The sequence below is a fragment of the Hippocampus guttulatus genome, chromosome 9 (assembly GCF_054856545.1).
Source record: "Hippocampus guttulatus isolate MCC_2025c chromosome 9, RoL_Hgut_1.0, whole genome shotgun sequence".
In the NCBI taxonomy this organism is placed as follows: Eukaryota; Metazoa; Chordata; class Actinopteri; order Syngnathiformes; family Syngnathidae; genus Hippocampus; species Hippocampus guttulatus.
The window spans coordinates 16,569,282-16,592,792 of record NC_141269.1 but is presented as its reverse complement, the minus strand read 5'-3'; the positions used below and the strand labels follow the sequence as shown (position 1 = coordinate 16,592,792).

At 43.3% G+C, this 23,511-nt stretch overlaps 1 protein-coding gene across 2 annotated transcripts in view; it reads right to left on the bottom strand.

Annotated features, from left to right (window-relative positions):
• gnav1 (guanine nucleotide binding protein (G protein) alpha v1) overlaps positions 1-21,193 on the bottom strand; it is a 36,622-nt gene extending 15,429 nt beyond the window's left edge. The window contains exons 1-5 of one of the 2 annotated variants that reach the window (XM_086119248.1): positions 20,792-21,193; positions 17,396-17,487; positions 11,323-11,415; positions 10,748-10,908; positions 1,906-2,034 (exon numbers count right to left, since the gene is read on the bottom strand). In XM_086119248.1, coding sequence (XP_085975374.1) covers positions 1,906-2,034; positions 10,748-10,908; positions 11,323-11,415; positions 17,396-17,487; positions 20,792-20,921 — 605 coding nt within the window. In that variant the 5' untranslated portion in view covers positions 20,922-21,193. Of the gene's footprint in view, positions 1-1,905; positions 2,035-10,747; positions 10,909-11,322; positions 11,416-17,395; positions 17,488-17,603; positions 18,031-20,791 lie in introns of those variants that run through there. The other variant, XM_086119249.1, reaches the window with a different exon arrangement.
• Positions 21,194-23,511: the final 2,318 nt, after the last annotated feature.

Below are 23,511 nucleotides of genomic sequence, written 5' to 3'. Positions count from 1 at the left end.
ATATCAATAGGTGCAGTTTAACAATTTCAAATCAAACAAGTTGAAGATACAGTAGCTCACGGGGTACCCCAAGGGTCTGTGTTTGGTCCTAGACTATTTACACCTTGTATCAATGACATTTGCTCTGTCTCTAAAGTTTTTTTTAAAAAGTTCCATTTGCTGATGACACAACAATATACTGCTCCGGGGAAAACCTTGAGCAAATGAAGTTACCTAAAGCTTTTTATTTCGTCAAAAGGTACTGACTGCTGTTGGACACATTGATGGACAAGAAAATCTCTAGGCCTAAAAACCCACAAAACTCACGAGATGTTTCCTCTTCAGAAATTGTGTATGAGGTGTTAAGTCCCATGGTTTTTTGTCTGCAAACAGCAAATACATGAGTAATATGAAGTCAAGTTGTCTGTTTGTATCGTGCTTATTCACACAAGAGTCTCAATAGGCTTCACAGGCCCACAGTTGAAAAAGATTAACGACATCCCATGAAGCAAAACCCTGAACCAGGCAAAGAAAATCCCATTTCAGGAAAAAAGAAAAAAAACTTGAGAAAGGACCACAGATGAGGTTCTAAACATGCGTGAAAACTCATTTAACTTTGCACACAAATCAGACCTGCCAATAAATAAAAAAAATAGTAATAAAATTAAAAAGAAATAGTACCCCAATATGTCCAGAGCTCTGAGGGCCCTAAAAGCAGCTAAATAATTTTCTGATCAAAAACAAGCATTCTGTTGAAACATGAAATGAAATTGCCATAGCCTTTGATTATAGTATCCCAAAATTAACTGATATTATTTTCCCAGTTTTTAGCAAATGGATATGCTTGACAACACATTCTTATGCTCCCCAGAAATGAACCACACCACAAAACGGAGACGCTATTATTTGAAATTCTCTGGTTTCATGATAGTCCCGTCTTAATACGCATGGATGGATGGATTTAATTTATAGCCAATAAACGGCATACTTTCGCAACAATGCCAAGCACAAACAGCAGCTGCAAGACAACGTGAAAGTCAATCACTGAAACGTATATTGTCTTTGTTGCATCTTTTTTCTTTCAAATCAATGTCATTCAATGGCACAAAAGGGAACATAGCCTTAAAAAATGCAAAAAAGGGCAAAACATGAACATTGCATATTATTTTTCCTTTTCATTCATTGATAGTTGGTGGACAAAAGATTGGCACACCCACCTTTGAGTTCTGACATTGAATCATGGCTAAGCACAATTTTTTGAAGCTTTGTCGGTGGAATTCTTCCCCATTCTTTTTTTGATGTACAACTTTTGTTGCTCAGCAGTCTGAGGTGTAGCGTGTAGAAATTAATGTATGTTTGTACTCTTATTTTTTTAAAGTATTATTTGTAATGTGTATTTATCATTTTATGAGACCATAACCACTTCAATGGTCTGATATTTGGGGCAGTATTAAAACCCAACATTGTAATTATGACAGGGGTGTTCAACAAAGGCCGCGAAGAAATCAAGATCTGTCATCTGTCAGCCTGTCGAGATCATCAGCAGCTTGAGTAAAAGACTTTAGCCATTGAGGGATGATGATGAAGAGGGAGGTAATATGGGACACCGGACCATTGATCAGGGATGAATATGATGATCTGACATCCACGCTCTGCGCCTATACTGATAAGGCCACGAAAGAGATGCCTTTGACGTGTATGTTGTCGTATTGACTTATTGATGAATGAAGCCACCAATCTCCATCTTACATCTGCGGCCTATCACACGGCTGTAGACAAAGATAAGCGCACCGCAGCTCAAAAAGGGGAATAACTTAAGATGAAAGGTTTTCCGGAGACATGTCAAAAACCTTCAGTAATCAGAGGCATCTGTCGACCGCTTCAAAATGTCAAAGAGTATGGGGGAAGAAAGTGTAAGCAGTCAACCTGAAAGTGAGGTGCTTGACTTTGAACTGTGTCTCGATCACGCCTGTGGTCCTCAGCCGCACGCGCAGAACGTCCATCTCTGTGGGGACGTAGTCCGGAGACGAGATGCGGCTCATATTTTCAAAGAAACTAAAAAAAAAAAATACACACAGATAGAGGCGGTGAGAAAAAGTGGTGCAAATGGTCAAAAACAGAGGAGACATTAGCAAAATAAAATAAAAAAGGGAAATCAAGAAATAACCTGCAGACAAGCTTTAGATCAAAGTGAAAATGATGAATAAATTGCAAAAGTGTGCGTGTGTGTTAAAAGGCTATTACTCGATACAACAGGTGGAGTGTGCAGCGATAAGATTGAAGCCCCAGGGAGCGCAGTGGTTCATCGTGATGAATATTCACACTGCGGTTTACCATTGTAACATTTTGAGGCAAACTATCAAACGCGGATTGGCTGCGAAGACAATTCGCACAAGCAAGTGTGCCGCGTGCCTTGCAGAAGTGCGGCCCTTGCGTAAACAAGCACAGCCGCACATACAAGACATCTAAAAGTCACTAGGCTGACTGTGACATTCTCAACTCGTCATCCTGAATCAGTTTCTTGGACAACAAGCTGCATCCTGCTGTTTAGTAAACACAACACAACACTACTTGGAAGATGCTGCTTAGCACACACGACCTGTTGTTGATGCTGATTTTGTTTCTAGGTGAGGATCAATCTGAGTGGAAGACCCCCCCCCCCTTTTTTTTTTAAACTATTGTCAAATGTACATTTAAAGATGTTTCTGTCTCAATTTGCTCTTCATCAAGTAGGTGATAATGGTCGTTTTGCTGCTATGTTAAGATCTTAATCAGAATTTTAAATCCTTCTGCTGCCCTATTAAAGCACTAACTAATCAAGCACCTGCTTAAACAACTCCTGGTTGCCCGACAAACCTACTCGAACACCAATTCACTTGTGGTCCCCAGAGTCTGTAAAAATAGAACTGGAAGTAGAACTTCAGTTATCAAGCACACGGTCGATGGAATCAACTCCCTGATTCTGTCTGGCAGGCTGCCACTCTCTCATTAATGAAGCGCAAACTTAAATTATTCGTCTTTGATAAAGCATAAATATGGTCAGGGATGATTTTTATGGCCTTATGCCTCAAGTGTCGGATAATGATGGACAGCTATACCTCCCTCCCCCTCTCCATTTCCATTTCCCTTTCTACTCCCCTTCTTTCCTTCTTTGTATCAACTCTCGAACCAAACCAGACGAGGCAGACAGCCGCCCCACATTGAGTCTTGGGTTTGCTTGAAGTTTTTTTCCTAACAGGGCGTTTTTCTTTGGCTCCGTCGCCTGGTGCTTGCTCATGTGGGGTTCAGTTGGGGCTCGATTAGTCTTTTATTAAGTGATAAGTGCTCCATGTGTAAAGTGCACTGAGACAACCGCTGTTGTGACTCAGCGCGAGACAAAGAAAACTGAACTCAATTGTTATCTGTTGTCTATTGCTGAGGGGGAAAGAATTAAATTTTTTAATCGTTAAACAGATACAGTCTTGGCTAAAAACATCGGCGCTCCTGTGCTTCTGCAAGATAATCCGCCACTTCTCCCAGAAAACTATTGAAGTTTATTTCTTTTGTTCGCATTGGAACAACACAACAAAGCGAGTGAAAAAGCCACATCTGATCCCATGCAGAACTCCAAAAATCGACTGGCCAAAATTGTTGACACCCTCATCTTAACCCTTTCAGGGACAGCGGTTCTGCAGGGGACAGCTTTTTATGTTATCAGGTTACAGGGTGCATGAAAAAGTTCATATTTTAGAGTTCACCCTTTGGGGGGGAAAATGAAATCAATTGCTTCCTATAACCATCAATAACTTTCTTCCACCTCGCTACTGGAATTTTTTTCCCAGTCTTCTTTTGCCAACTGCTCCAGGTCTCTCAGATTGAAAGGGTTCCTCTCCCCAGGTCTTGTGCGGCAAGCCCAGAATTCCCTCTTCCATGGGTATCCTGAGGTGTTACCAGGCCAACCGAGAGAGTTTCTCCAGGCTATGGCTTCTTCCTGATAGGACATGCCCAACACCTAACCCGATGCGTGAGCCACCTCTTGTGGCTCCCTCTCAGAGAGGAGCAGCAACTCTACTCTGACCGCCTCCTGGGTGACCAATTTCTCATAGAGACCCCCAACACCTTGCAAAGGAAACTCATTTTGGCCGCCTCACGTCACCAAAGCCCAGCCCCGCAACACCTTGACGACAACTAAAAATACTATTCATCAAGGGAGGTACGGTACACCATACTGTACTCCCAAAGCGCCTTCACAAAACTCTGAAGTCACTTCATGGTCGTGTTAAAATGCACAAAGCACAAGTAGGCTGGTTGGGCAAATTCCCATGCTCCCTCCAAAACACTGTTGAGGGTGTAAGAGCTCATCCACGGCCAGGAAGAAGACCCCAATAGTAATCGAAACACATCCTCTGGTTCGCCTAGAAAGAGGGACCACTAACCCCAGTCTGCCAATCCAGGGGCACTGTCCTTGATGTCTGTGCGATCTTGCAGAGAAATGTCAACAAGGACAGTCCCATAAAATCCAGAGAGTTTTAACCACCTCAGCGACCTCAAGAACTAGGCGAGCCCGCTTCTCCCCGAATTCTGCCTACTCATTAAAAAAAAAAAGGCGTGTCAGAGGAATTGAGAAGGTCAAACTATTCTCCCCTCCAACTCACAAAGATTCAAATCAAGGTCAGCATGACCTCATGCCCACAATACACAGTGTTGTTGGTGCACTGTAGTGTTCATTCCATGAATGAAAACGGAACGAAAATGTTTTCTTTTTTTTCAACGCACATTTTTCACCGTATGAAAACAAGACCAAACAAGACTAAAATCCCCATTAATAGACAATAACTCGTACTAAATCAGTACGTGTTTTTGTAGTCAACACAAGACGGAAATGTAGTTCACTAAAGAAAGACTGGGTTAAAATCGATGCACAGTCGAGTTCAAGAACTAAGACGCGACGAAAATGACGATATTTTGTCAAATCCTGTCTCCTCCGCCTCCTCCTCGGCTAATCCGCCACTACCACTGTTAGAGGAATCTATGAGCAAAATTGTATCATGTTTAAAGTTTCATTTAATCTGGGCACATCTAAACGTTTGGGTGCGTATCCAGCACCCCCAAATTCCTGTGCACAAAGCCGGAGGGCTGTTGAAGTCCACAATTAGCACGTCAATACAGGTGGGCGATCACGGGGGAGAGGGTGAAACTCGGCCACAAAAGGGGAATGAATAATTCGGGAACAGCGGTTGAACAACAAAAGACGAGAACACCCGTCGCGCCCAGGCGACATTGGCCATCCGCAAAGTCTGCAACATGTTAATTCAATGTAGACCAGACAGAAAAGGCGCCAACGTACTGGTGGTTCAATGTTTAAAACAGGTAACCAATTACTACCGAGGGGCCGGACCGGGGGTGCGGTATGCAAATATCGGGGGCAGTGTTTTCCTTGTATGTTACAATAAAAGCCTGAATTGGCGGGATGGGAGCTCGAGTTCGATCGCGGAGCAACTAACCGTCGTTCGCTCTCAGAGATCCGCTTCCGCCGATATTGAAGACAATTTTCCTGTGTGCCGAGTCATTTCTTTAACTTTGTCCGAGAAAATCTCTGACAACCACACAGTGACACATGACCTTTCAAATCTGCAGCGAGTGAGCATCGTGTGCACATGGGACAGACAGGAGGTGGATTCACGGTGAAAGGTTAAAAGTAAAGCATTAATGGCCATGCTTTGCACGGAACCTGGGAGAGAAAGAATAGATGTGGTCTGTGGACACATTCTCACTACATTGGTGCATAAAATAACCTTATGCATGATTTTAGTCCGAGGGAAGGAATGTGGGCACATGGTAGCTGGCTGGAAAAACACATTCAATCTGAAGAGACAATGTCCGGCACCCACTCCAAGGATTCCAAAAAGGGTGAGCATAAACACGCACGTCTAAGCGAGGGAAAAACACGGTCCAGATATTTTACTTTTCATACAGGGTTCTGAGCCGTCTGATCCCTCCCCTACGATCAATTTGTGCTGATTAGGTCTGTCATGCTAATAACCAAAGACTTATCGTTCCATAAAAAATAAAAAAAAGACAATAGATTTTTCCAGACTCAATTTCCATTTACATGCTTGTTAATATATGTCATAAACACTCAGTTGCACTTATTTTTTCCTTCTTCAGACAGTGAACTTGCTCGCTGGATGGTTTGTTTAAAAAAAAAAAAAGGAAAAAAAACATTCAAAGTATACTCTAAAGCAGGTGTGTTAAACTCTTTTTTTGTCATCTCAACTCAACTCAACTGTATTTATAGAGCACTTTCAAACAGCCATCACTGCATACAAAGTGCTCTACATGGAGCAATTTAACATATACAACAAACAGTAAAACAAATCGGTAATAAAGACGGTAAAAAGCACCGAACAGTCATGCTGAGTCAAATGCCAAAGAATACAAGTGAGTTTTGAGGCGGGTTTTGAAGATGGGCAGCGAGGAGGCTTGCAGAATGTTCAGTGGGAGGTCATTCCAGAGAGAGGGACCAGCAACAGAAAAGGCTCGATCCCCTCTGAGCCTCAGTTTGGTTCTTGGTACTTCTAATAATGTCTGGTCCGCAGACCTGAGGCGCCGGGCAGGTGTGTAGGGGCGGATGAGCTCAGAGAGGTAAGGTGGCGCGAGGTCATTTAGAGATTTGAAAACAAATAAGAGGATCTTGAAAGTAACTCTAAAATGATTGGGGAGCCAGTGAAGGGATGCCAGAGTAGGAGTTATGTGCTCCCTCTTACGAGTACCAGTCAAGAGGCGAGCAGCGGCATTCAGGACCAGCTGAAGGCGCTTAATGGAGGACTGGCTGACTCCAAAGTAAAGGGAATTGCCGTAATCGAGCCGGGATGTGACAAAGGCATGAATTACTGTCTCAAAGTGTTCATGAGAGAGGAGAGGTTTTACTTTGGCCAGCTCATCGGCCACATTTTAGTTACCGTTTCCCCTGGAGGTCCGCTATGACTGAAACCAAATAAAAAAAGTCAATGATAACGATATTGTTTAAGTTACTGTAATGAGGGGTTTGGTTACAAGAAAATGGTTACAATATGCCTTATTTATTACCTATGAGAATTTTGACCAAATTGACGAATTGCACTTCATCGATGCCAAAAAACAGGGGGGAAGGGTGGGGTCCGTCACCGATATACATAAGTTTGGACATCTATTCCGATTACCCCTGGAACACCCAACTCGCGCCATCTTCTCATTCGATCCAGCGACAGCCGGCTGGAAAGGGCCACGCAGCAGACCGCACACCAGATAGCTTGATGTCATGAGGGAGGATCTCAAGCCCCAGGGCCTTACCCTGGAGGATGCAGCGGACCTGGCTCATGACCGTGGTCATTGGCGGGCCCTGGTGAAGCTGATCGGCTCTACGCACTGTGACGACCCAGCCGAATGAGACTGGGCCTCCGCATCACAAGAGCATTTATTATTATTATTTATGAGAATTTTAAATTTCAGTCGAGATTTTAGCAAGCGTGATGGAAGCTAGCATGTTTGGTTTGCTTTTGCAGGCCACAAAAAATGACGTAGCGGGCCAGATCTGGTCCCCGGGCCTTGAATTTGACACCTGTGCTCTAAAGTTTGATGGCTCGATAAATATGCTCATTTGCATTAACCAGGAAAAATATAAGTTGCCTAATAATTTGCAACACAGTGTATTATTTGTAAATTGCTTGGCACGTCTGAATGTCGTTACACTTGGGATTCAGTTCAAAGTACCGGTAAGTACGATGGGTGGCTGGTGAGCTGGCTTCCTATGACAAAATATATATTATGTACAAGTGGCGTTTCGAAAGATAAATATGTTTAGCAATGACGTACTTCCCCTTGAAGACCCTGAAGGTTATTAAGATGTGTGAATGCGAACAGATTCGGGCACAAAAATGCATTTGAGGATTATCTCTGCCTTGGCTGGTGACGGAAGTCATCAAAGACACTATGAAGTGTCGGTATTTACGTGATGTAAACTGATTCTCCTTGCCACTGGGGCACACGCAGACGCTCACAGACTTCTCAATATTCTGCATGTTAGTTTACCTGAATATTACACTGACTGTGATCTAGCCATCCATTCATTCTTTTTCCCCTACTTATTCTGTTTAGCGTCAAGCTGGAGCTGGAATCTACGCCACTTGACGTTGCTCTCTGTAGGCCCTGGACTGATCACAGTCAATTGAAGGGCAAATGTAAAAAAAGAAAAAGAAAAGAAAAATTGTTGACAATTTTTCCACATAACTGCCACACTAGAGGCATTACATTACAGCCAGCATTTATTCACGTGTGCCTTTCATGGAGAATCAACAGAGGTGTGACTTAGCCATGCACATTTACATAGTTGACAGAGCTTTTGCCCATACAGATTCTCAGTGTATGTTTCACACTGGTGGAGGTGAGTATCAGTTGTTAAAGCCATGTTGTTGTTTTTTTCCCCACAGGAGCGACATATTGGAGCATATGCCTGACAGGTGTTTCTATTTGTCAGGTATGTCCTTCAGAATTATAATTTTTTTCCTTCCTGACTACTACCACTTCATATCCAAGCTACATGTAAACCAGTGAGTGAGCTGTCTGTAGGATTCCTTAGTTACGTCCGCCTCGAAATAAACAGCGTGTCCACATCACATCAGACAGTCAAGCGGAGAGTTCAGCTATCTCACATAGCCACATTGACAGATTTCAGAACTCGGTGCATCGATTAGGCGCCCCGCATTATTAGTTGATGTTGTTGGCTCCACAAATGATTCTGGGCGAATGTGTTGTCTTCTGCAAGTCTGAAAAACGCCACCTGTCTAAAAATTTCCCTGTCTAATCTGAAAAAGGGCGGGCCGGTGATCCAGTGGTTAGCGCGTCGACCTCACAGTGCAGAGGTACAATTCCAGCTCCGGCCTCCCTGTGTGGAGTTTGCATGTACTCCCCGGGCCTGCGTGGGTTTTCTCCGGGTACTCCAGTTTCCTCCCACATTCCAAAGACATGCATGGCAGGCTGATTGAACACTCCAAATTGTCCCTTGGTGTGAGTGTGAGTGCGGATGCTTGTTCTTCTGTGTGTGCCCTGCGATTGGCTGGCAACCGGTTCAGGGTGTCCCCCACCGACTGCCCAAAGACAGCTGGGATAGGCTCCAGCACCCCCGGCGACCCATGTGAGGATAAGCGGATCGGAAAATGAATAAATGAATGAATGAATACTTTGAAAAAACAAATACGAGTAAGGGGGGATTTTTTTCCTATTTATCGGTTTTTCACTTTTTGCGGGGTGAAGGGGTGGGGGCATCCAGTACCAATTAACTGCAAATAAACGAGGGATTGCTGTACTATTTTTTACCAGAGTTGTATTTTAAACGTGTCACTGTATTTGTATCTGTGAGTATCTGTACTTATGCCACCTCTGGTGGCTCTCAGTGGGGGACCAGTGTGACTTGTCAGTGTAGATAAATGCAGTGTTGCAGCCTCTCGCTGGGTGGAGAATGAGACCAGACGGCCTCCCCCAGCTCTGACGTACTTGTGCGTTACACACGCTATCAGCTCTCCGGTTACCCTTCATTCTGAGTTCTCATCATGCTACGATTTTCCAGCACGGAAAATTACAATTAAATTCATAGCACATTACAGTCATTCCTCGGTTTTTGACCATAATCCGTTCCAGAAGGCTGTTCAAAAAGCGATTTTTTCAAAATCCGGAACTATTATATAGGCTTTATCTTGCAATCGCCGCTAGCATTACCACATAGCAAAAGAGTTAGCCTATCCTTCATAGATTTGTGGCCTGGAAACGACTTCTCCCTGAGTGTGATGTAGATCCTTCGTGGCATTTTTTTCCAAAAAAGTCAAAGTCTCATCCATATTAAAAGTTTGCTGGGGAGGATATTCCTCGGCCATGATGAAATTTTCAAACTCAACTTTAAACTTTTGCGTAAATCACAACAAACACGTCTGGTCACAATGAATGTTACACGAGAGCAATTGTCACTCGGGAGCCGAGAGGAGTCGAGTGGCGTATTCGAGTTTGCTCAATTTGGTCGAAAATCGGTTTTCGGTCGTAATCTGAGGCGTAAAAATCCCAAATTTTCTGGTGGAAATCCGATTTGGTCAATAACAGTGATGTTCGAAAACCGAGGTTTGACTGTACTGTATTTACAAATGAAACATGTTTATGCAGCGTAAAGTGTCAAATTGCTTTGGGTGCAAACATTGACCTCCGCCAAGTACAGGCTAATGTTAGGCGAGAGGTCATGTTTTGATTACCACATGCTGGTAGTTTGTTGGTTAGTATATTCATAAGTCACAAAGAACCACGTAGAGGTGGCCCATGAACTTTGACATCGAGGTCCAGATCCAGATAAACATGCAGACTGAGGAATAACTTGACTCGTTTCACCATTACAATTTGCCTCCATTGACACCAAGTGGGTCAGCGAGGCACCACATTCAACTGATGATGAGGTGCGCTGACATAAAAATTGAGAGTGTGCAACTCATTTTGTAATTACCGCCTCCCACTGGCCTGGAACGGACCAACATGGACCCATCGGAATATTTCAGTCAAAGACAGACATTCTTAGGATTGTTTGTCCTTGGCATATGGCGTCCTCCTCCTGGGTGTCATTCTAGTTTTTGTTTCTCATTACGCTCTAAGATTAACACCCAGTGGCAGCAAGCACATGGCTGAGTCGCAGCTGTAAAGTCCAACTAATTAGACCCCTGCCTCTTTTCAACACAGTGTGCGTGCGCGCGCGTTTGCATGCTCGGAAGGCACTTACTACAGCGCTGAGTCATTGAGCTCATACTCATATCCCCGGGCCACTGCAGCTCTCACCCCTTGGTCCGCCCATAAGCAGGCCAGGGCGTGGCTCAGGAAGGGAAAAAAGACCTGATCTTCATCAAAAGAGCGACCACACGACAGCACAGAGTGGGCGTGCACCTGGAAGACAACATATCACTTCGGATAAATGAACACTTACTGTGGCTGCTTATCACTATAAATATGACAGATGACACACACGCACACACACTGCTGGCAATTATCAGAGGAAATATTTTCATCATCTTCTCCCAACAGGTTGTGATTAGTGGGTGGAAAATGTGTGAGCGTTATCGTGTTAACGTAGGAGTTTAAAATCAAATTAAACCTCACAATCAAACCCCTTAGGAATCTTTAGTTGTCAGTCATGCATGGAATTGAATGCCGAGAGGGAGGAAGAGGCATTGACAGTGGTGAGATACTGCTCCTTAGTGGTGTTCTGGTGTCGGTACAAGAAATCAGTGACACTGGGTGGGGTGAAGCATGGAATTGGCTAGCTGAGGGGTGACTGTAAATACAAAGGAAGCCGCCTACCTTGTTCCTGCTGTTAGCCAGGTTGATGCGCAGGATGCCCATGCCATGAAGAACAAACTTCATGGAGGTCAGGAGGTTATCCAACACTGCCGGCTGACATATCAAAAGACATTAATATAGGCTAAAGGGCAGTGCAAAAATATTTAACATAATGTCAGAGTGCAGCAACATAGATGATTCAAATTAAAATGATCACAAAATCAACTGAATCAGACCCCCCCCCCCCCCCAAAAAAAAATAGATTTCAGTTGAATGTTAAAGTTTTACTTTTTTCAGGGTGAAGAATGAGATGCACCATCGAAGATAAACTATTTTGTGTAGTAGAACACAGCAACGTTGTGTTTGAAGTGACGAGATGCTCCTCAAAATGTAATGTGGCCATCTGGGAGCGGACAAAACTTACAAATACAAATGCTCAGAAATAATGGATTTAATTCACTTAGCAACAGAGAGGCTCCTAAAGAGAATGAAAAATGTGTGTGTGTGTGTGTGTGTGTGTGTGCGTGCGTGCGTGTGTCAAACGGCACCGCATCTGAGCCGTCAGTCTCCTGCCAGCTAACGATAAGCTTTACATTCCATTACGATTCCATCACAGTCTGATGGCTGCTTTCATGAGTGTCCACATGGGGAACTGTTGTAGCCTCAATAAAAGATGTGCCCGAAGCCACACTACTTCAGATTTGGACATCAGGCTCTTTTACCAGAACTTGGTTGACAATGCTGTGGTGATTCGGGATGCAAATAACGTGGAAATTCCAATGTGGAGGAAAAATCCTCAAAGTTAAACAGTGGGAAGCACTCTCATGTGTAACATTACATGAGAGGTATTCAAAACGCGGGTTGTTTTTTGACAGCTTTTGTGTTTGTTTAGTGCAGGGGTGCCCATTACGTCGATCCTGATCTACCGGTAGATCTAAAACAGGTCCCAAGTAGATCCGAAGAGTGTCGAGGAGAAAAAAAAACAAACAACCATTTGTGTGTCTTTGTACATGTTAGTAATCTTTTTTTTGTGTTAATGTACGCTGCACCATAATCATCCTATCTGCCGCTGTTGTGAAAGCGCTATATAAATCAGCATGTATTGTATTGTATTGTATCAGTCTCCTTTTCACAAAATAAATATTTAAAAAATAAAATAAAGCAGGTAAATCTTGAATTTACGGTGGCACGTGATGACGTCACAGGAAGTTGTTTGCGCTCAGCAGTCTGCAATTGCAGCTTGTGATCAGAGCTGTTGCGCTGTTTTATCGACATTATTCTCATTCAGTGTTTGCTTCGTGTACAATTCACCGAGGGCACGGGCAAAGAATAGGAACCTAGGATGGCCCAGGGAAGCACTTTAAAACGGTACGTGTGAGCTACGATAGTGCTGCAAAAGTTATTTATTTTAACCTTATTTTAAGGTATCTTGTGGTGGCTTTAATTCAGGCGTATATGTCACAGTCTAAAACAACTTCATAGCTGGAAGAACCAAAATCTCCTTCACCGAAACCAAAACACAACATTGTTTTGGGCATTTCTGTGGTGATAGATTCAGACATGACTTTCAGCAGTCATATCAAATCAATCATGAAAACTGCCTTTTACCGGCTGAAAAACATATCCAGAATTTAGGGTTTTGTGTGCGCCAAGCAGACCAGGAGAAGCTTATCCATGCTTTAATCTCCAGGAGACTTTTTTTTTTTTTTATTGGAATGGTCTTCCCGACTGGACTCCCTCAAAATGAACATCAAACAGCTTCAGCGCATTCGGAACGCTGCAGCTCGGGTTCACAGCACAACAAAGAGACAAGAACAGAGCTGTCTTACGCCAGTTCTAAAGGTTTTACACTACCTCCCAATTAGCTGAAGAGATTTGAAAATTATTTTACTAGTCTATAAATAACAATGGTTTAGATCAGTGGTGTCAAACATACGGCCCACGGGCCGGAACCGGCCCGAGGGGGTTCGATCAGGCCCGCGGGATAATTTAAAAATGAAAAAAATGCATAAAAGACACAGAATGAATATTTTTAATAAGATGCAATTCGTGTATTATCCGCTAGGGGGCATACTGTTTTCTCTTTAGTTTGTAAAGTGTAGGCGGGGATTACATTTAGATTTCATATGCACATGTGTAAATGGTTTTAAAAATCCTTTCTTTATAAATCTCGTTTAATATTAAAATGCATGACTATATTTTTAAATACTAATTACTTGTTCAAGTTTTGTGCCTTTGTACAATCAGTGGGATCAGTTGCAATGCATATATGTGAAAGACAAAAGTAAATTGCACATTTGTCTATGGAAATCTAAGGTGTTTTTTGAAATGTCTGTGCATTTCAACATTTTCCTCATGTTCTTGTGCATCGCTATATCAAAACAAAGGAAAGACATGATATTTTGGTTATTTACAGCAGAGTATGATATAATTTTAATGGGCTGGCCCACTTGACATCTACCGAGGCCGTATGCGGCCCACAATATGAAATGAGTTTGACACCCCTGGTTTAGATTCTCAATACATGAAAGAAATGTTGATTGAATTTAACCCAGTAGGGCTCTCAGACCTGTTGACTTGGGTGATTAGCGGAGCCCAGAGTTCAAAGTAAACATGGTGGACCCGCATTTAGCTGTTATGCTGCACGCAAATAGACTAAGCTGCATGCCAACAGAAGTGATGTCAGCCCAGAGTGTAAAAGCTTTTACATCCAGGTTCCCATTCTTGTTCTTGCACTGGTTTTGTTTTGGTTTTTTTTTAGCAAATTAGCTACTTTTTATTTCTTTACTTGTTTCTTTACCTGTACTCTTTTGTTTGTAAGTGCTTTTAATTACATGCAGGACATTGAGTTACCTTGCATATGCTTTATAAATAAAGCTGACTTGCCAAAATTTGAAGATTCATGTCTTATGGACAGCAACAAAACACGTTTCACAGATAAAAATCTGTCGGAAATGTGTTGGCAGAGACGGTGGATTCCTTGGTTTCGTTCTCGCATTTTTCTTCTTACTGGCCCCCTCCACCTTTGTTTTCTTTAATCTACGGTTCAGCTTCTCCCCCCGCGACTCATGTTTACCTCACTTTTGTATTAAAAAATGTACGCCGACATCATTAATCCGTCTGGATTGGGTCGTTCTGCATGATTGATCATTTTGAAATGGGTTACAGTGTCTCTTGACATCAACAGCCACATATGACAAGGAAAGACTTGTGACACTCTTGTCCAAACAATCATGAAAATGAATCTCTCACTGCATAAACAATAAAACACAAAAGCATGAAACCTTAAATGCATTGTAGGGTATAGTAATCAAAATACATCTTTTTGCTATCTAATCTTTGTAGGAAAGGATAGAGTCAAAAGACAGCTGGACTCAAAAATGTGTGCGCGTGTGCGTGCATGTGTGAGACAGTGCAGGGGGAACAGCAGCAGCAGCAGCGTCAGCATCCATGTAACAACTCTCAGTCATGCCTGAATCCATCCCAACACACTGAACTTATTGTTCTTGCCCAGCCTGGTGTTTGGCACAGCGGCTTTAATATACAAAATAAACAGTTGTCTTGCGTCATAGCACGAGGGACCTATACACAGCAAAGAATGCAGCCCAATATTTATTAGCCGCAGACCGACGCGCCAACGTTTATAACTTATCCAGACCGTGAGTGTGTGTGCATGTGTGTTTCGAAGCTTCATTTGTTTCCCCAAATCTGTCAAGCTGTCAGGAGCGCTAGTTCGATTGCATATTCAACATATTCAAGCTCCTCCAATGATACCATTAGCAGCTGCGGTCCGCAAGAGTTCAAAGCAAGACATTTGCACACGAGTCACCTTCCTTGTTTACACAATGTTGTATGTGCTGGAGTCTTAGTCCATCGGGGTGTGGATAGTAAAAACAACACGCTGCTGCCTCTGGCTATGAACAAAGGAAGGATTAGATGAGGAGCTCCCCTATTCCCGGCATTAGCCAGAGCAGTGCCCTATTGTGACACAGAGTTGATGGAAAGAATGCTCAGTGAGATGGAAGACAATAAGGAGAAGAGCTAGTGTGGACTTTGTACCCGCCCACTTTGACGCATGCCAAGCAGATCGGCTCTCCAACATGCAACACCCCAAAAAAAAGGAAAAAGGAATCACAGAGGCCAATCAAGAGAGGTGACACCATGAGTGTGTGAGCACAAGACAGGGTGTGGGTAGAGGTGGTCAGAAGTCATGGGGCGAGGTGTCCATTTTTCAGCAGAAAATAGAAATGGTTGCACATGCGAGCCAAACCCAACTGACAGCATAGACAACAACCGGCTTTCTACAGCATTTGTGCAAGCTTGTACCTGTCGACTATTTTGCTATCCAAACGGTACACACCCATTGCAATAGACATTGTGCTCGTGCATAATCTAATAAGAAGCGATACAAGTACTGTAGGACCCTTACAAACATAATAAGGCTCAGTTTTGAGTGACACTCTTACTAACTAAATCCATCCATCCGTCATCCTCACAAGGGTCGCGGGTGAACTGGAGCCTATCCCGACTGACACTGACACTTCAGAATATACCGTGAAATTGACCCTTTAGTCCTGTCCTCTACAGATATCGGTCTTATTATTTTTTTAATAAAAAAATCAACGTGTCAAGCACAACTGTGATGCCTACAGGGAGCAGAATGAAGGAGTTCACTAATATTGAGGAATGCAGTGAACATTCCAAATGGCAGCACAAGAAATTGGGGCCTTCAAACGGGATGTCAAATGAGAGCGCGTACAAGCCAGAGACAAGTGACGCAAACTGGCTGTTGAGCTTTGTTTCAAAGACGTTGCATCATCATCTCAACTTTCTATCAACTCTAAATTAGGAGTGTCAAACTCATTTTTGACGCAGGGCACATCGTAGGTGAGTTTTGCCTCGAAGGGCCTTTATGACTGGCAACTAGGGCCGAACGATTCATTGAATTCAAACTTATATCGTGACGTCGCAGAATGCAATCTTCAAACTGCAAATGCTGCGATTTGGAAGGGGGAAATAAAAACGGCTGCCAGAAGGTCAAGCTTATGTCACCACCTCCTCTTTCGTCTGTCTCTCTCTCTCTCACACACGCACGCAGAAACACACAGTTCCGCCAGTCGTAGGACAATGATGTCAATGGTAGGGGCCGCTGGCCAGGTTGAGACCCATACGAGTATAAGCAACAGCGCTTAGATGTGCGCATGCATATACAATTAGACCTTTTGATTTATTTTATTAAATGATTAATTTATTTATTTATTTCATTACAAAATGTGTTCCCTTTTAAATTCTAGTAAATAATTTCACATACACGCTAAAGGAATTTCCTGTGAGTGACTTGGTCCAGCTGTCTTAAAAAAAATCCAATCGCAGCCCCCGAGTACAAAAATTTGCCCGCCCTCGATCTAATGCACAAGTGTATGGAAAGTCATTTGAGTATTTGTGTGTAGTATGGTAGTGTGTGTGTGTGTGGGTGTCTGTGTGTTATTGATTGTTCCATGAAAGTGAGTGTGCAAACCACGTGAGCATCTTTTCTTTCGATTACGAATCAAAACGCAATAGAGTGTTCAAGGTGGTCGGTTCAATCGCCGTTATCTGCCTAAATTGAACCCTTTTCCAGAGTGGAAAGCTTGACAGAGAAACGCAGCTGGGAAATGACCGACCGCCGAGGCAGAGGAGGGATAAAATACTGCAGGGGGGCAAAGGAGAGGCGTGCGGCTAAAGATAAGAGTTGATGGAAAATAGAATGCAACACTTTCCGTTCTAGAAGGGTTTCCGTTCTTCTCCGCCAATCAGAGTGCAAGCAAAATGGAGGAATAAGCAAAGTTTCCAGGTGGACACATGTAGAAACAGCAACTTGGCTATTGTCAAATGTCCTGAGGCAGGGGTGCCATAAGTTTGCTCAATTCCCACTCTCCATTTTCCTCCTAGTTTATCGATTATGGTAATTGACAGAATATAAAGGCAGCTTTCAAAAAAAAAAAATATAATAATCATAAAAACAAACCACGAAAGAGAAGATGTTACCCTTTGGAGTGTGTGTGTGTATGTGTGTGTGTGTGTGTATGTGTGTGCGTGTGAGTACGTTACTGACCTTGAAGCTGCTGAGTTCTTGCTTGGTAAATCCATTGCTGTGGATGATTTTCATTTGTTTGACCAAAGTGCTTTTCCCACTCTCTGCTGCACCTGGAGGACATCGCAACATGTGGCGTAATGTGCAAAATGAATGCTTTTTTTTTTTTTTTTAGAGACAATGATTTGTCTTTGCCGCACAACATCAAATAAGAAAAACAAAGACAAACCTAAAAACTTATGAAGTTGAGCTGAAGTCACCCATGATGACATGCATGATTTTAGTGCAATTTTAGAAACATATTCTTCCAGAAACTGTTGGTTGTAGGACTTCTTCCACCCATCCATCCATCTTCTAGAAGGCTTGTCTTCATTTGTGTTGTAGGTGAGACCCTATCTTAAATGAATTTGAGTAAGAGGCAGAGTACACTCTGGACTGGTTGCCTTTACAACTTCAGAAGCATTCAAACTTCGATTGTAGATCCCACCATAATGGAAACGCAATACAGTGTTGGCGTAAACGTGTTACGGTTGCGTCAGAATTCTTCTAACAGTGGCGCACCAGCACCTTCGGCCTCTTGCTCGGTGATTCCTTTCCCATGTGCCATGAGATGTGCCATGGGAACAGTCATAGGCCAGTGCAAGTGTGCTATGAACAAAGAAAAAAAAAATAGAGGAAACAGCGCAGGGTTTGCTGACCGCTCACCGCATCAACGGGAGGGCGAGGGTTTGCCCGCACTGACCCGCAACTCAACTTTGCTTCTAGAGCACTTCAAAAACAGCTATGGCAAAGTTCTGCACATAAACCATGAAAAAAAACAACCATTCATTTAATCATAACAATAGTGTAATAGGTCATTTTAAAAAATATATACTTGTTTGCCACACATCAGCATCATCTGTTGATTTCAGCGGGGCACTCATGAGAGGCAACGAGTCCGCTAGTTGTTTCCACTCCTAATGCCCATGTGGGAAATCGTGTCCCGTTTCACTAAATTGGTTTTGAAATGATCTATTCACTCCAAATCAACGTGTCCTTGTTCATCGAAGTTTTTGAAGCGGATCGAAATGTGACTGGAGAATTGAACTGTACTTTCTGTCCGTGAGGATGTTACTCGTCAACGGACGGCTTCTTCTTTGCTTTCCAACTTAGCTTGGAGCAGATGTGCATTCTGTGATCATGACGTCTATGAACCACTGGTGAAAGGAGACTTTAATTCTCCCTTCACCAGTGGTTTATAGACGTCATGATCAGCCACTTCTAACCAACAACATGGCGTATGCAGGAATAGTTGTTACGATTGTATTATTGTCGATGTTTCATCTTGTGTGCTTTGTTGCACTATAGTTGAGGCGTTTTATTTTGTGTTCTGTCAAGAGCTTTGTTACAGCTGCAGCTGTTGTGAAAGCACTTTTTAAATAAAGATGGTTTAAGATAAGATAAGAAAACCTTTATTAGTCTCGCAATGGAGAAATTCCCAATTCACAGCAGCAAAGTTATGAAAGGAAGAAGTAGAACAACGAAATATAGGAGCTGCTGGAAAGGCAGCCACTCTCGCGGCGCCATTTTGAAATCAAAAAAACAAAAATAACACAACACAACACATAGGACACAGACAGTCGTGCAATCTTCACCACTATTCTGCATACACTTTGTTGTCTGAAGCAGTTCTAGATGAAAGAGGAGAGGATCAAAGTGTCCTTTCACCAGTGGATCAGAGACGTCATGCTGAAAATGTGCACACGTCTGCTACAAGCTAAGTTTTGAAAGCAAACACTAAGCTGTAGCTTCCATTGACGAAAAGAGATTAGTTCACTTCTTCTGTCCCACGTAATCCGCTTCAAACTCCAAGCCGCGACTCCCAGTTCCAAATCCGCATCGGCGCTCCGCGCTAACGCTCCTTCTTCTCATCGTCGGCTCCTCAAGCCTTACATCCATCCAGCCGCAGACCGTTCAACAGCACCGATCTCTCCGCTGAACAAAGCGGGGCTGTGAAAAATGCTGCCCATTCCAGGCGCAAGACACAAGCGCCCCAGGACTGTCCAGCAACGACAGTCAAATGGCGCCGACATTCCTCCCAGTCAAAAACAGTGCTGGTATACCCATGCTGCCGAGAAGGCGCAACCACAGAGCACAGAGTCTCCTCCTTGATGAATGTCGTGGCCAAAAAATGCTGAAAAAAGTCCACATCAGGTCCACACGACGTAACAACAAACACAAAGTGACAAAACAAACACAAAAACAACACAAAAAGCAAGGCTCATGAGAGCACTTGCCGACGGCTGCCTACTCGGGCGCCATCTTGACTTCAAAGTCAAAGTTTGTATGGTATTGTATCTATCTATGCCAATAGAAGTCCAAACATTTAAGCGCTCTTCCATTAGATCAAGGGTGTCAAACTCAAGGCCTGGGGGCCAGATCCGGCCCTCCACATCAATTTATGTGGATCGTGAAAGCAAATCATGAGTATCAACTTTCTTGATGCTTCGGAAAATCTGTGCCGAGTTGTCATACATAATAAATAGTGTTAAAACATTGCAACATTTTTTTTGTTACCAAAGTCCCATGAACAACAGTTGAACAAACAATCATTCATTACTTCCGATTTCAAAATGAGTTATCCATCATTTTTTCCAGCGGATGTAGGAATATGGTGAGGAAATTAAACGTTATTCTCTCCTCTTTCATCTCAGACTGCTTTAAACAACAAAGCATATGAGGGCAAAGTGGTTCGGATTGTTTTATGTATGTGTTGTGTTTATTTTTTTTACTTGACGTTAACTGTTTTGTTAAGCACTTTGTTACAGCTAGAGCTGTATTGTATTGTATTGTATTGTATTGTATTTTCGTGGGGGAAATTACAATGTGACCCGCGACAAAAATTAGTTTGCCACCCACCGTAGCACTAAATGGACATACTTACATAATCGACCTGTGTAGCCAATTTTTATAACACTTTTGTTTGGAGGTGAGCAGGGCCGGACCTGGCTTGTTTTGCACCCTGGACGAGACACACACACACAGAGCTCGTGCGACCCCCTCGACAGACTGCGCCCTGGGCGACCGCCCACTTTGCCCATAGCAAGAACCGGCCCTGGTGGTGAGCCGTGAGACTTTTCCGAATGTAAAATATGTGCCTTGGCTCAATAAAGTTTGGGAAACAACCATTAAAACTGCCCAGTGGGCGTTACTGTTTTAAATTTGTTTTTTTTTCTCCATTGGCCTAGGAGGAGCAGTTGATTAACTCCGATGAACACTACCGAGCAACAAGTGGCTTGAAAGGTAGGATTTTTTTAAACAGGAAAACAATTAAATTGATCAAAGCAGCTTATTAAAATCAATTTATAAGCACCTTAGAAAATACGAGAGATTAAAGTAGTGTTTCCAGAGGAACGTTGTAAAGTTCGTGTTTCTTACCTAGAAGGAGTATTTTCACCACATTCATCTCCCGCTTGGCGCCCTCGTACAGGTCTCTGTCGATCTTGGCACTGAGTATCCTCGCCTTCTTCTCCTCCTCTGTAACGTCTGTACCGAGACACAGTCCCATCCCGAGCGCACATGTCCTCCTCCCGGAGCTGGACTCAGACGAAGTCCTGACTGAGTTCAAACCGAGCGAGTTTGTTCAAAGTCAGCTGCATGCTCACAGCTCCTCGGTCTCGGCGTGCAGAAAAGCGCCGTTAACATGTGCGAAATAGCTCTCCAAAAAGTCCTCTTTGTAGGCCAAACTCATTGGAAGCATCGCTCCCGGTTATGCTTTCTTGTTTCACCACAAATCCAAGTTGTTGCGCTTGTTCACCCCAAACAATCCACAGTGCCTCCTCCCACTCCAAAAGGGAACGCTTTGGAGTTCGTGGGAAGTGACGTCATCGTGCAGCCAATCAGATTTGTCACCTGTGTGTGTGGCAGGATACAAGGGTCAGCCACACGTGCGCGCGCGCGGCACGCACTACGCTGCGCGCGCCAGCAGTTGCATCACGGGTGTGCATGCTGATGTGCTCAAGGGTCATAGTGGACATGGAAAACGGTCAGACAGGCCAAGTCATTCGTTGATTACATTTTTTAAAATAATCATTTATTTTAAAAAGAATCCAATCATCATTTATACTCACAGTCAATTATAAATAATTGAATTCTCGCCTGGACGGGGCGGGGGATTTTATCGCCCTGGACAGCATGATGACCGACTGGTTAGCACGTCCGCCTCACAGTGCAGAGCTCATGGCTCCGATTACGGGCCATGGTGTTCCTGTGAGGAGTTTGCATGTTCTCCCCGTTCCTGTGTGGGTTTTTTCCAGGTACTTCGGTTTGCTCCCACATTTCAAAAACATGCATGGTAGGTTAATTGTACACTCTATATTGTCTCTAAGTGTGATTGTGAGCATGAACGGTTTGTTTATGTGTGCTGGCAACCAGTTCAGGATGTACCCCGCCTACTGTCCGAAGACAGCTGGGATAGGCTCCAGCACGCCCACGACCCTCATGAGGAAAAGCGATTTAGAAAGTGAATAGATAAAAACACCCTTACTGCCTGTGGAAAGACGACTATTAGTAACAAAGAAAAAAAATGTGCGAGCCTACTTTAATGGAATTTTTTTTTCAGATTGTCTCACAAGAGTTAAAAAAAAATAAGAATGTTTTTTTTTCATAGCACCAACATCTTTGTACACCAAAAGAAGCAAAAACATTTTTTAAGTGCATTTAAAAATACATGTCTGCACAAACAAGCTTGAAATGGTAGCCCACGACCCTCGTGAGGGAAAGCGATTTAGAAAGTGAATAGATAAAAACACCCTTACTGCCTGTAGAAAGACGACTATTAGTAACAAAGAAAAAAAATGTGCGAGCCTACTTTAATGGATTTTTTTTTTCAGATTGTCTCACAAGGGTTAAAAAAATAAAAAGAATGGATTTTTTTTCATAGCACCAACATCTTTGTTGGTGCTATGAAAACACCAAAAGAAGCAAAAACATTTTTTAAGTGCATTTAAAAATACATGTCTGCACAAACAAGCTTGAAATGGTAGTAAAATCAAAGGCCAAGGCAGGGGTCTCAAACTCAGTTCCTGGAGGGCCGCTGTCCTGCATGTTTTCCAAGTCTCCCTGTTGCAACACAGCTGATTCAAATGATCAGATCATCAGCAAGGTCTGCGGAAGCCCGACATTGAACCTGTTCAGTAAATGTTCAATGGGAGGGATCATGGAAGTATTGAGCCAGTTGGGCTTATTTTGCACGCCCGTGGGCAACATCATTAGATAGACTTGCACTAAAATCCAGTGGTGCCTTCTGGGATTTGGGGCCCTGTGTTAAAAAAAAAAAAAAGAGCGAGACTGTGAGAGAGAGGGAGAGCGAGAGAGAGTTCACTCATGGGCTGCTCTTTCACAGGCCCTGAGAATCTTCATAACTGTTCTCTGCCTTTTGGCACCCTTCGGTACATCCCCACCGCTCAGTTCTTCAGGAAAGTGCCAACATTTGAAGCTTTCAACAGCTTGGTGAGATAGACATCACTCAAGTCAGTCATCTCTGCTCAGTCACAGATGTGAGAAAAAAAATTTACGAGACAAAACAAGAACTTACGAATCTATGTTTCAACGCACACTACATAAATATGAATATTTTTGTTACAATTTCCTCACTGAATTCGACATATTGGTGACCAAAGCTTCAGCTGTGTTTGGCATTAAGGAGTGCCGTACTTACGGCTTGAGTGCGGTGCGGTGTTAACCGACAAACAGAAGGGCTTTACAACGTCAGGCTTCTGGTATCCCTCAGGCGGGTCATCCCATTCTTGTGACATAAGCTTTTCCACGGCTCTTTGTTCTCATAATGAGGCTGACGGTTTGCACTTTTCTGCAGCAGCCGGTGCTGGACCGCACCCATCACATTTGGCAAGTTTGGAGCAGCCGTGACCTCATTTCACAGACTCAGTTGGCCGTGATGCACGCTGATGCACAAAGAGCTCTGTCATCAGCGGGGTTGCTGTAAGGGAACGGAAATTGATGGCGACTCAAAGGGCCCATGACTGACAGGACCCCGAGAAAATAGTTTAGGTTTTTTTTTTTAATCCCTGGCAGCACCCCTGGTCATCAGGCAGCACACTGGAATTTATTTTCACTCAAGGTAACTTATAAGAAGACTC